This window comes from Xenopus tropicalis, chromosome 3 (assembly GCF_000004195.4).
Source record: "Xenopus tropicalis strain Nigerian chromosome 3, UCB_Xtro_10.0, whole genome shotgun sequence".
NCBI classification, from domain to species: domain Eukaryota; kingdom Metazoa; phylum Chordata; class Amphibia; order Anura; family Pipidae; genus Xenopus; species Xenopus tropicalis.
The window spans coordinates 112,207,975-112,221,335 of record NC_030679.2 but is presented as its reverse complement, the minus strand read 5'-3'; the positions used below and the strand labels follow the sequence as shown (position 1 = coordinate 112,221,335).

Below are 13,361 nucleotides of genomic sequence, written 5' to 3'. Positions count from 1 at the left end.
TTTATAGCCAGAAACAGCAAGCGTCTCGCTTTAACCCAGTTTTTTCCATGTATTTCCAACCTGGGTCCCAGGGTATATATTTCTAAACAGTCGCTCCTGATCATGCTGAAATGTGATGCTGGTCAATATATTCACACAAAATTACTATAATGTAACTATTTAAATAACCAATTTAAAAACCATTACCCTTGTCACATCTACTATATATATATGCTGACTGCCCCACATTCACATACATCCAGCCCCCTCCCTGCGGCACACATGCACATACATAGGCACCCAATGGCAGTGAGGCAGATGCTACAGCTTGGGCCAGTCAGTGTATATGGCACACATACCTGGAGTGATACTCAGATGCCCTACAGTCCACTTCTAAACACTGACACAAATGACACTAACACTGCACGCACAAATGGATACTATAATGTTTTTACTTCGTACTTCTCACCTCTCGTAGCTGGATACTGTGGATCTCACCTTACAAGCACTGTCACAAACACTTGTCAGGCAATTTCAATGCAATTCTGTGGGGAAGGTGCTTTAGGGAATCTTGGTGCCATGGTTTTGGGTTATTTAAAGCAGAATGGAATTGATGGTTTTGTAGCTGGTAGTGATACAGGTAGGTCATACACAGTGAAGTGAAATAATCTGAATATGACTTGAGTTATGCAGTCAGCTGATTCTATTGGGGAGCTTTGTTTTTCCTGCCTTTTTATGATTAGCTGCTGGGGGTTGCTGGGCAGAGAGGTTAAAAATTACAAGCATAGATTTTATTGATGTTCAATATTTAAAGTAAGCTGACCATACTGTATAAATTGAACAATGCTCGCCAGGGGGTTAGCAACTGCCATGTGTAGCCCTATAGCTTTTGTCTCTGGCACTAATTATTGGACAGGAATGTCTGCACTGGAAGCCAATCTGGTTCTGACTTCCAAGTTACATGGTAACACATGGGTGCCAACCCTGCTGCAGTTCCCTACCTTTTCTAATTAGGTATAGGGGAATAGGGCAGGGTGGAACGGTTAGAGAGAGGGTCCTCTGCAGGGGATCCATGGTATATAAAAAAATTTTGTTCTTCTTTAATGTTCTCCTATAACTATTCCCTAAAATAACTGTGAAAGGTTTAGGGTTGATCATCTGTTACAAATGGAAAGCTGATTGCCAATAGCTACAATAAAGCTGCAGCCATTGAACCACTCTTGTCAGCTTGTGTTTATTTATGGTTATCACAGGGCTTGCTCATCCCATGAACTTGGTAAAAGCTAGCATTATGAGTGCTTTCATATGATTTGCACACAATTTATTTGCAAAGGTTTAGTACAGCAAAGTATAAGCAGTTTTAGCTTAATTACTATACAGCATCTAGTATATTTCTACACACCTTTGAGAAGTATGCATCCTTTTTATATGTGCACATTGTATATGACCTACTGTATATGCGTTAGATCATATAGACGGGGGTCCCCAGACTTCTTTTTCCCGTGAGCCAGATTCAAAAGTAAAAAGAGTTGGGGAGCATCACATGAACAATGTACCTGGGGTACCAATTAAGGGCTGTGATTGGTTATTTGTCAGCTCCTTTGTGGACTGGCAGCCTAGAGAGGCTCTGTTTGGAACTACATTAGGTTTTTATGCAACCAAAACTTGCCTCTAAGCCAGGAATTCAAAAATAAGCCCCATCTTTAAGGTCACGGGGAGCAGCATTCAAGGCGTTGGTGAGCAACTTGTTGCTCCCGAGACTCCACCGGGATCGCTGATATAGACATACAGACTTGTTCACCCTAACCTTCCACCCACTCCTTGCATATTGATAAATGGAAAATGATGTTCCTGACTGTTCCCTGAGCAGCAGGTAAGAAAGAACTTAGGTTAAACCCACTGCTGTCTATCACTGTTTCAGACACATGACTGGCAGGGACTGGGGCATCCACACTAATATGAAAGCATGTGAATCTCAGTGTATTATGTTATAACATTCATCATTTATGTCTCAATGGAAGTAATTCTTGACTTTCTGCAACAATTTGAGATCTTTATGACACTATGTGATGCATTGCAAACTAGAAAGAGATCTTTTGTACAATCTCCAAGGTCCTGTCACTTTAAAACTATGACTGTAATTTTTGTCAGGGTAGCACTGTCTAAGTCCTGTTCCTCTAAAGCACTATTAGACCTCCTTCTCCTTGTCTCCAAATGCATTTTTAGGATGATTGTCATAAAATATATGTTCCTTCTTTCTAATTGTTTGATTTACCCAATACTGTAATCAGTGAAATTCTATTTTTGTTTAGAATAGTTGGAGCAAATGTGTACCGATCCAAAAGTATCACATAGAGTCACATAGATTAATTTCATTTGTTTAGAAGAATGAGTTTGGAGATCCCATTCCCTGTCACCTTAGAAATCCAGGTTCTTATTGATCTAATAATTATTAGGCATGAAGGCATGAGAACACTAAACGGTGAGAGATAATTGCTATTTTATTGGAGTTTCTGAGTGAAGCAGCGAGAGAACTTAACCAGCTCCTAGCACCCTGACTTGGCTAGATGGATGCACTGTGATAGCTGTCATTCCAGAAATAACTGGCCAAGGACTGGAGTTAAGGCATTCAGCATCTCCCTTTGAGCCCTTATCTACTTGCTGCCATGTATTGTGCAGCACTCCGAGCCTGGCATTTGGAATACACACTTTAAAAGTATAGGGTTTCTTTGTAATCAGTAGCCAGGCTTTGACTTTGTGATATGAGCCCTGCCTTGCATCCCATTGTTTTCCAACAACCCCTGCTTTGCATTTTAAACTGCTGCTCAGTGTCTCCAAGGTATGGTCCTGAATTAAACACCCGGCTGTCCAGTATCAGGTAATTGACACCTCTGAAACCTCTTGTGATCTTCACTTTCATGCACTTTGGTTGAACAGTGTTAGAGCTCAGGGCAAAATACTCCCATGGATTATAATTCAGCCTAAAGTTGTGTGTGGATTCTGGGGGCTTTAGTTCCCCATACACCCCTGATGAAAAGTGGGACTGATACCACCCTACTTACTATATATACATATCCTACAGCCTCTTCCCTGGAAACAGATGCATGTGTGTGTGCCAATGGAGTTTTACTACTTTCCCTTGCACACAAGTGCTTGAACCCCCCTGTGACTAATTACACAGCAAAGGGAAACCATATGGGTTGGGAATATTTCACTGTGCTGTGTAGCAAAGTCTCTCCAGCTAGGGTACCTTAAGGAACATGTGCACAGCTACAATATCATTTCCAATTATAGATGCTATTGTATGTTGTCTATTGACAGATGCCCAGTTCTTTAGCAGCACAAGTCAGAGTTAACCAAGAAGGGACTGCAAGTACTGTGTGAAGAAGACAAAGAAACAAAGGACACCCTAAGCTCTTAGTGATCCCCCTACTATTCCAGAGAAGGTAAAAATCAAATCAAGAATAGTGTCTAGAAGACTATTATTTACCCGATCTCCTCCTCCAGCTCAGAGATATCCGCTAGGATGAGGAAAACCACCAACAAGGTGACAGTGGCCAGCACCCAGCTTCTGAAGTCCGGATTCATGGCTTGGCTGCTGCTTCCCGGGGCTGGCGATGCGAATCAAGGAAGATGAGAGAGAGAGCGATCCGTTCTGCTCCAGGTCAATCCCAACGCAAGAACAGCCCCGCCGCTGCCGCCGCAAAGCGCTCCCTGCCCGCTGCTCTCACACACAGCTCCGCCGGCCAGGCTGCTCCTAGTCGTGCTGCGATGGCTGCATGTGGAAATGGTGCCGCTGGTTACTCATTGTCACCTATGAGCAGAGAACATGCTGCTGCTCTCACACACCCTGGGAAGAACAGGAGAGAGAGCCATGCACAGCTCTGCCATCCCCAGCCTGACACTGAGACCCTCCCTTTCCCCCTCTCCCTCTCTTTCTTAAAGTTATTCTGACACAGGAGAAGTCCTCACCTGGGAATAGTCACCGGCAGCAGAGGGAGGGGTGGGGGCTTGTAGATTGCTGCATGTCACTAGGGGGAGAAATAGACCTGTCACAGGCAAAGCAGGGAGTAGAATAGGAATTCTAGCCCTAAGCAAGGAATGGGTTACTGATAGGTCCAAAGCAGCAGCTTTCTCATCCAGGCAATAGATGTCTCTCACTGGCCAAAGAGACATCTGCAGCAGCTCTCACACTTGCATCAGAAATTCATACAGGGATTAAGATGAAGTTATCCCAGCTACAGTATATAGTTGCTTGAATTGGTATGCTGACATGTTTAATGCTCTGAATTCCAAGAGGTTCTGCAGCAGGTGGGGAGCCCTTTACAATGCTTGCACCAAATGCACATTATTGATGTTCTTCTATTATACAATAAAGTCACCCTAAGGAACTGGCCACCCCTGTTATCTCCAAGACTCCACTTAGGAAATATATTGCACAAGTGTAGAGATGTAAAGTTTCACATGACTTGTAGACGCAAACATGTTTTGAATAATATTTACAGTGGGTGCAAAGGGTGGGTGTTCTTCTCATGGCTTCTGCTACATTCAGCTTAGTGGAGAATGCATGGAAGTGTGTGTAACTGAACCAGTTTAATTTCCTATTACTTTTATGTGCAACAGTTTCATGCCACTTGCATCCTAAACCCCATGTGAATCCTGTTCCAGTAAAAGATCCTGCTAAATTTCCATTGCAAGTGTAAGAGTTATAGTAAATAAAGAAATGGGTGCTCAGTGCCCACACCTTGCTGTCAGTGTAGCCATACCAGAGCCATACCAAGGGACATTGGAGCCCAAGGGGAGTTGGCAAACTGCATCCCTCCGTGGTCCCACCACACCATCATCATCCTCTATCAGGGAGAGTAAGTTGCAGACACAGAACAGTTTGGACAGAGAACAGAGACAAGGGGATGGCGAGCCTTTGTTGCACATACAGCACTAAACATATTTTCTGAAATTAGACCTCTCTTCCCAAAATGGTTTTACTGCAACCGCTTTAAACTCTTTCTGTGGGTAATGTTCTAGATCTGCCCCATCCTTCTCCTATACATTCCTGTTCCCATCAAAAATTAAACATTGCCACATCCAAGATGCCACCAAGACAACCAGTCTTGCATTCTACACCCTGGTAGCTGAGCATCAATGCTGGAGGTTGTCTCCTTTTTTTACAAGACAATATAAGCTTTTACTTCTTTCAAATAAAACAACCCTTTTTTTATAATACAGAGAAGGAAAATGTAAACATAGAATTATATAAGCAAGAAATCACAGATTTCGAAAGCCTCAATACCTCACAAACAAGACAATAACAAATCTCAATTGTTTTATGGACATGCCTGACTATCTGGAGCACAGCAGAGGGGTTTTCGTTTTTAGATTTTTAGATAATTTCCAAGTCTCATGAAAATAAATGTCACTTAAAAAATGAGCATTTTATGCCACATGGCCACTAGGGGGAGATTATTTTTCTACCTGGTTATGTACTTAAGTAATAATCACTTAATATGCAACAATTATATTTAATACGTTTCTAATATTATTTAGAATAGCTTACACTACAGAAATTTGAAAAACAAAAATGTCAAATTGAATGTGAAACAAGAATGTCGCACAGCACTATGAGAGCTGGGAAGGGAGCATTGGCTGCATGCTTCTCTTTTGTCAAATGAGGAGCCAATTAAATTGGTTCTCTTACTGCCAGCCAGTGCCCAAATTCTCTCAGTACTGAAAGAGTGTTAAAATGGGGGTATAGAACACATGCCCTCTCTTTGTCTCTATAGGACCTCTTATCCGGAATGCCTGGGACCTGGGGGTTTTCCTGATAAGGGGTTTTCTGTCATTTGGATCACCATATCTGAAAAGGAAAAATCATTTAAACATTAAATAAACCCAATAGGATTGTTTTGCCTCTAATAAGGATTAATTATATCTTCGTTAGGATCAAGTATAAGGTACTGTTTTATTATTACAGAGAAAAAGGAAATAATTTTTACAAATATGAATTCACTGATTAAAATTGAGTCTATGGGAGACAGTCTTTTGGATAAAGGGTTTCCAAATTATGGTCCCGTACCTGTATGGTTTACAGTATATTTTACATTATATATATGCATGTGGTAGATTTTTTATTGCGTGGCACAAAAAGGGTTAGTTTATTATTATTTCTTCAATTCCACAAAAAGGGAGGCTGTGGGAGCACTCCAAAGATAAGTATAATATGGAGCTGCACTGAAATTCAGACATTTAACAAATCTTCTGCCCAGCCAGCGTGGCTCTAGTAGGTAATGGAGTGGCATGCCGCCCCTAAAACTTTGCCACCCTAGGCCTTTTCCACAAGTCTGGGCCTGCTTGGTATCTTGGTCTCTATACTCAGGAGGGGTGTTCTTTTCTGAGACTGCACTGGACCTTGATAAAGCATTTGGTATTATCTTCACTGAATATGAACAGAGATAAAATGATTCAATAAGGTTTGCAATGGGACAAAACTCACTCAATTCCCCCCATCTCTTAATTTAGCTTCATTCCCTGTTCTTGGCAGCAGGTTGCAGGGTATCCTTACTGCATTTCCCACTTTCTAGACCGGAGTAGGAATCAGATATTTTAGATATGGAATTCAGATATTTTACTTATGGAAGATGTAGCTGGGAGGCAAACACTGCTTTGAGATTTTTAGTGCTTGCACTCTTATCTGGTATTCCAAAAAAGTCAGCAACAGGAAGAGTGCAGATAAATTACGGCATGCCATTTCAACAATTGTAGTGTTTAGCCTGTCTAGCTTCAGGCATCACTAATTGTCTTCAACCTTTATATGACAAGGGAAAAGAGGTTTTTACTGACCCTTCTGACACGACTTTGTACTTTTTATATGTGATTGTGTCAAATGAGGCATAATACATGTACATACAGCACTGCAGATTGCCATTTTTCTATAAGACAGGGTAATAGCAGGCTGTCAGACAGAAGGACAGCAGAGCTCTCAAATAAAGGGCAGCGGTACCTAAGAAGAACTAGGAGGCATCAAAACATAAGGGGATTAATGAAAATGATTGTATATTGAGCAGTAATGTGATGTACATATTAATACACACGCAGTACATTTTAAGTGGTTCCCTGGATGTGAGCACACAGCTCCTGGAGGTGAGGTTAACCTGCAATTGATGTACTTTTGCTTTCACATCACACGGGGAGTGCAAGCCCCATGAAAAAATTTGGCTGACATGACACAGCAATCATTAAAGAAGCACTGCTCTATCTATGTTAAATGAACCGCGCTACCTACATAAATGCTTTTAGTTCAGATTTGCAGCTTTGTGTCCAATTTATAGAAATATATAGAGTGTCAGGTTGTATATCCAGCAACAGGCCTTATCCAAGAAAAGTCTTCTTTTTTGTGTATTCATATTTGTTCTTAAAGGAATACTGTCAAAAGAAAACATGGTTATTTCCTAACCCATCAGTTAATAGAGCTTCTCCCGCAGAATCCTGCATTGAAATCTGTTTTTCAAAAACGCAAACATATTTTTTTTAGCATTTTGAAATTTTACATGGGGCTAGCCATATTCTTCATTTTCCAGGGTGCCACAGCCATGTGACCTGTTCAGTCACACTTTACTGCTTAGCTGCAAGTTGGAGTGATATCACTCCCCTCCCAGCAGCCGATCAGCAGAACAATGGGAAGCTTCCAGTAGGTATCAGAATAGCACTTAATAGTAAGAAATTCAAGTCCGGCTTGGGACTCCTCCAGTTACATGGGAATAGGAGAAACAATCAGACTCAGGCACAATGCACTGAGATGGCGCCTACACACAAATAGTACATCTAAAAAATACATTTCTTAGTTCAAGAATTCCATTTTAAATGGTAGAGTGAATTATTTGCTATGTAAACAGTGTAATTTAGAAATAAAAAGTACACCATAAAAATCATGACAGAATCCCTTTAAGCTTTAAACAAAAACAATCCTATGTATATACTGTACTATGCAGAAAGCATTGCAGTCATTTAAAAGCCCTACCCTTTTATTCATGATTTTCTGCAGGGAAATGTACAAGGAACGATTATTAGAGTTTAGCTACTGACTATGCCCAATATACACACACAGACGTCTATCAATATCCAGTGGGCCCCAGCAGGTATCTGTAAAGCGGTCATTGTTAATAAGAGAATCCAGCGCTGTATCTGGAGCTATGGAGTATTGCAAAATCCTGCTGGAAGTACATGTTCGATATAAGAATAGAAAAGAAAACGAGATCTACAGTAAACACAGTCTGGGGATTGACTGGCATCCAGCAAGCAGGCGAATTAATAGGATTTCTCTGAATCACTTTTTAGCTTCTGCAGAAACCGTCATTTTAATATCACTACAGCACAAAGCCAGGCAAACTGGCTAGATTTCAAACTTTGGTAGATAAATTAATTACATGCTTGTTGACCCACATATATAAAAATAAGGGGAGGCTTGTTATCTGATCTGGTCATAAGCAGCTGGTGTTTGTTGTTGGTGGGAGTGATTGATGTGCACAGGACCTTCTGGCCGCTGTGGTGGCCTCAGCATGTTAAACTGTGTAGCTTTGCACAATTGGGCTATGATATATGTGCATGCATGTTGGCGTTAAATAGCCATTGGAACCTTTAAATGTGAGGTGAACGTTCTGGTCCTGCTATAATATTGAGCCTTTGTATGCTGAGTGCTTTCATGGTTTCCTTATTTTGTCCAGTTCTCTGACCATGCCATGTCTGTCTGATTCTGACTCGGCCTATTTTCTAACCTACTATCCCATTCTAGCTTTCAAGCAACCTCAGACAGTCTGATCATCTGCTTGTGTACTTCCTTGGCATGCTCCATTCAGACACTTTGCTGCTCCTTCTCTTGATACACCCTTTGGAAGTTGGGATCTCAAATGGTAGCATGGTACAGGTGTGATCAGCCATCTTCTGGTCTCCTTCCTGCTCTGTGACAATAAATTACAGCCTTCAGCCTTTGTTGCAGTCACAGTGCATTACCAGTAAGCATCACCGCAGCTTATTTAACTGCTAAGGCACAATTCACATTTAGCTGTTATTATTATCACAGGAGGAAAGAAATGCACCCCCTTATTATGTGCTATATCTCTCCAAAAAACAGAAATTCTGCTTTCCCACCTCACCATTGTATAGAGACCTGCAGTCATCAGTGATAATATTTTTTAGGCAACCAAGAAAAGTTAAGTGACTGGAGTAAGGGCAGTGGCGGAACAATGCTGCACCAGACCCCCTACAAAAAAATCTTTGAAGGAGTCACATACAAACAATGCTGCACATACCCAGCTCTGCTAGCCCATCTTCTTGTATTTTTCTGCTCCCCAGCCACACTTGGCAGGTAGGTAAGAAAGTGGCTGGGGAGGGGGGATTTAATAGAGCTATAGAGGGAGCAGACCAGGCCCCAATACAACCACAGGGTCTGTTGCAAAATAGCAATAATAAGATTAAGTACAGATTAGGGAGTGTAAATGATTTCTTTCGAAAATAGCCTGTGTCTTGCAGTAAAGACTATGACACACAGAGCTACTTATAGCCAGCTACTTGTTGCAGCTACAAAACACCAGAAAATACCCTGCCATAGACAATACTGACAATTGTTTTTGCTAAGGGCAAAGACATACGGGTAATTCGTTGCAGCGACTAATCGCCACTGCTAAGGGCTCTGGCACACGGGGCGAACATGTAAGTCGCCGGCGGGATGGCACACGCGGCGGCGCCATCCCGTTGGCGACTTACATGTTCGCCGGTGGGATGGCGGGTCATGACAACTCGGGGAGATTAGTCGCCCGCGAACATGGAGTTTTGTCGCGGGCGACTAATTTCCCCGTGTGCCAGAGCCCTAAAGCAGCGATTTGTACGTTTGCACATGGTTACGTTTGCAAGGGTACGTTTGCACGTGGCAAATTGCATGTTTGAGAACAGAAGACAAATGGGGCATTTCAATTTTTTTTTCTTTTAAATCATGGCAACTAATCACCCCATTTGTCTTTAACCTTGTTGCAGCTAACCTTTGTAGCTGCAACAAGTATCTGGCTACAAGTAGCTCTGTGTGTCATTGCCCTAAGGTTCTCTGCTGCAGTACAATTTTGATTAGTATTGTTCACATTAATCTGAAAATGCAAAGCTCAATGATTTAATATGTTTTCATGGGGACAAACTTTTATTCCATTGTCAGACTGACTTCTAGTGACACTAGCATAAAAGAGAAGTTGAGAATTAAAAATAGCTAACAAAGAATGGCAGAACTGTTATAAATGCCTCCATAGCAAAGCAGATAAAGCAACAGCATCCAGTTCCATATACTGTAAGGAAACACAATAGTTCACTAATTGCTTTTGGAAGAGAGAAGTGGCTTGGCTGTAAGTGCATCACATTGCATTGGGTTGGGGGATAAATCTGCTATGCTGAGAAGATAAAAGGCCACCTAGGTTAGCTAAGGTCTTTCTAATCTATTACAGTCTATCTTATATTGTCTTGATTGGTTTAAATATGTGGGACTAGCTAGGAACCATCTGGAAACCAAGCCAATTCTGAGGGGAGGGTGCAGTTGAATATATTATCAATCCAATATGAAAAACACAGCTGCGCTTTTAGAGAAGCAGATAAAAGAGAAAATAAAATGACCTACATGTTTGAGGCTTATTCCTTTATTCAAGTCTAGGACAAAGCTCATGTGCATCAGAACAAAGGGGCTAAATACATTCCTTTTGGGGAAGGCTTCACCAAATTGTTTCAGAGCCACCACTGCATTTTCAGCACAGAGGTGTTTTTTATTTGAAAGGATATTTTTCATACAAGAACGGTTATTTTCCCTATTGTTTCGTTTTGTTGCTGCCAAAGACCTTGCTTGCCTCCCTCTTAGAACAGAAGAAGCATTTCAGCAAAAGATAATGAACACTTCTAAACACATTCTCACAACTCAGCCAGGTCCAAAAACTTTCATTATCACATAATCACACCGCATAAAGTGCCCTCGCTGTATCCAGGAACTCTGGGTAATGGCATGCAAATAAGGGGCATTCATAATACCTTACATTTTGCTTTTGTTCCTTTTTACATGGATTTGCTTTAGATTTATGAAACCTTTTCTAAACATAGCGTTCCCTGTGGAAATAGAAAACTCATTTATAATGAACACTTTTACGCGGTTCAAAGATGATCTATTACCTTTTAACGAAATTCCTGCTCAGCCAAAGGGGCGTTTAAAGTGGCTTCATGATAAAGTGCCCATTTTATATGCGCCTAAAACTAACATTTATTACCTGTATTTGCTATGTGATAGACATCCAACTCATCCAGTTCAGCCCACTGCTTGCAAATGTAAAGTGTAGGGTTCAGTTAGCATGCACAGGTTCATTGTACAATGGAATATGGAAGTTTGTGTGGAATTCTCTGTTTATTTGCACAATTTTTCATAATCAACAACAGAACACTGGGCTTTACTCTGAATGTGTAGTTTCTGGCCTGTCCCACTTGACTTGGACTCTTGGCCTGTACGCCATCAGTAGAAGACTGCTATGCTTAACTACTTACTGTCAGAATGATGAATAGGGCTCTTACACACGGGCATTTAGAAATGCATTCTAAGCACACTAAAATGCATATATTGTGTTCATATGTATATTTTTGGCACTTCCAAAGGCAACCCTCTATTCTATCTATTAAAATGCAGCATGTGGCTTAAAAAAAAAAAAGAAATGAAACTTGAATGCCATAAAACGCTCATGAGTACAGCCAGGCAGAATAGAATGGAATCGATAAGCTAATGTGTTTAGGTACTGTCAAACCTGCATCTCAAACATGCATCAAACACACAAAAAAGCCAGTGTGTAAGAGCCCTTAGGCTTCCTTCCTTCTAGATATATATCTACCTGAAGACAATTTCATTATTCACATACAATGAGAATACACACACAGAAAGACATTAGGAAACAGAAAACCATAACAGAAACAACACGACATTGCTAAACTTGCTTTACTCAAGGGTATAAGATCCATTATCTGGAAACCCACTATCCAGAAGCCTCTGAATTACTCCATTTTAACCAAACAATTCAATTTTGAAAATTGATTACCTTTTTCTCTGTAATAATAAAACAGTACCTTGTACTTGATCCCAACTAAGATATAATAAATGCTTATTTGAGGCAAAATAATCCTCTTGGGTATATATAATCATTTTTTTTATTACACTTAAAATAAGGAGATCCAGATTACAGACACATTTTCTGGAAGACCCCAGGTCCTGAAAATTCTGGATAACAAGTCCCATACACCAGTTTCCAGGGGTGGATGTGATGGGGAGCATAGAGAACAAGGCCTCATTATAGTTTTTGTACCCTAAGGAAAGTCAACCTCTTAGCAAAATTGGGGGAAACAGGGCCCCCTGTAGTAATATGTATATAGTGAATAGAAGTAGTCATTTGCATAGTGAGGGAAAAAAACTATCAAATCAAAAATAGGGGTGGTGTGTCAAATAAGACCCAATTGTGTCAAAAAAGTCAGGGTCGCATAAAAAAGTTGCAGTCACATCAAAAAAAGTTGCTGTCGCTAAATAGAACAGATAGAAGGAGCAAAATCAACTTTACTGAAGAGAGTAATTGGGAGTTTTTCCTGGATGACACTTTGCCTAAAGTGCAGGACTGGATTTGATGACACCGTGCCAATTGATTATTGCCTCGCTGTGTGTTGTACTCAAGGGAGTACCTGCTGCTAACAACACAAAAAAAAAATATTGTATATGTTAATACAGGTATGAGGCCTGTTATTCAGAATGCTCATGACAAGGGGACTCCTCAATTGACCCTTCGCCTTGAGGCACCCCACTGAACCCCCTTGTTACCTACCTTAATGAAACACCAGGAGACAGAGGTGGAGAAAATGGTCACAGCATTTATTCACATTTTATCAAATAAATAGGACCTTGCCAGCCTAACCCAAGGCAATATTCTAAAGCCATAATTCCATAAGAGGTCGCTACTATGCTCTGCCGTTCCTCGCTGAAGACTTGAATGAGTATTAGGCTGCCTCTACCTACAGAGAGGATGGCCCCAAACTCTGCTACCAGCAGGAGCTGCATTACCAACCATGAGAGAAGTTCAGCAGCCCTGCTGCCGGTCCTGGATCTGCAGTGTCTCGATGATAGGAAATCACCTAGCACAAGCAGTAGTACCTCCTTTCTCCCTCTGCTAAAATGACCTGTGCAGTACTCTGGCAAGGTCCTACCGCTGCTGTGACAAATAAAACTTAAAATATATTATCATATATCCACTATTTTGATCCAGAGGAAGGCAAAAAACCCAACCTGAAGCTAGTGCCAATTATGCCTCAAGAGGGGAAAAATTCCTTCCTGACCCCCATGC

The 13,361-nt window shown here is 41.1% G+C and overlaps 1 protein-coding gene and 1 long non-coding RNA gene across 2 annotated transcripts in view; one reads left to right on the top strand and one right to left on the bottom strand.

Annotated features, from left to right (window-relative positions):
- Positions 1–3,862, bottom strand: part of st8sia2 (ST8 alpha-N-acetyl-neuraminide alpha-2,8-sialyltransferase 2) — an 80,590-nt gene extending 76,728 nt beyond the window's left edge. The window contains 1 exon segment of the mRNA NM_001078870.1: positions 3,470–3,862. Coding sequence (NP_001072338.1) covers positions 3,470–3,567 — 98 coding nt within the window. The 5' untranslated portion in view covers positions 3,568–3,862.
- LOC116409780 lies at positions 2,675–5,408 on the top strand. The gene is made up of 2 exons (XR_004222059.1): positions 2,675–2,857; positions 3,301–5,408. It is a non-coding gene; the product is annotated as an uncharacterized LOC116409780 (long non-coding RNA).
- The last annotated feature ends 7,953 nt before the right edge of the window (positions 5,409–13,361 follow it).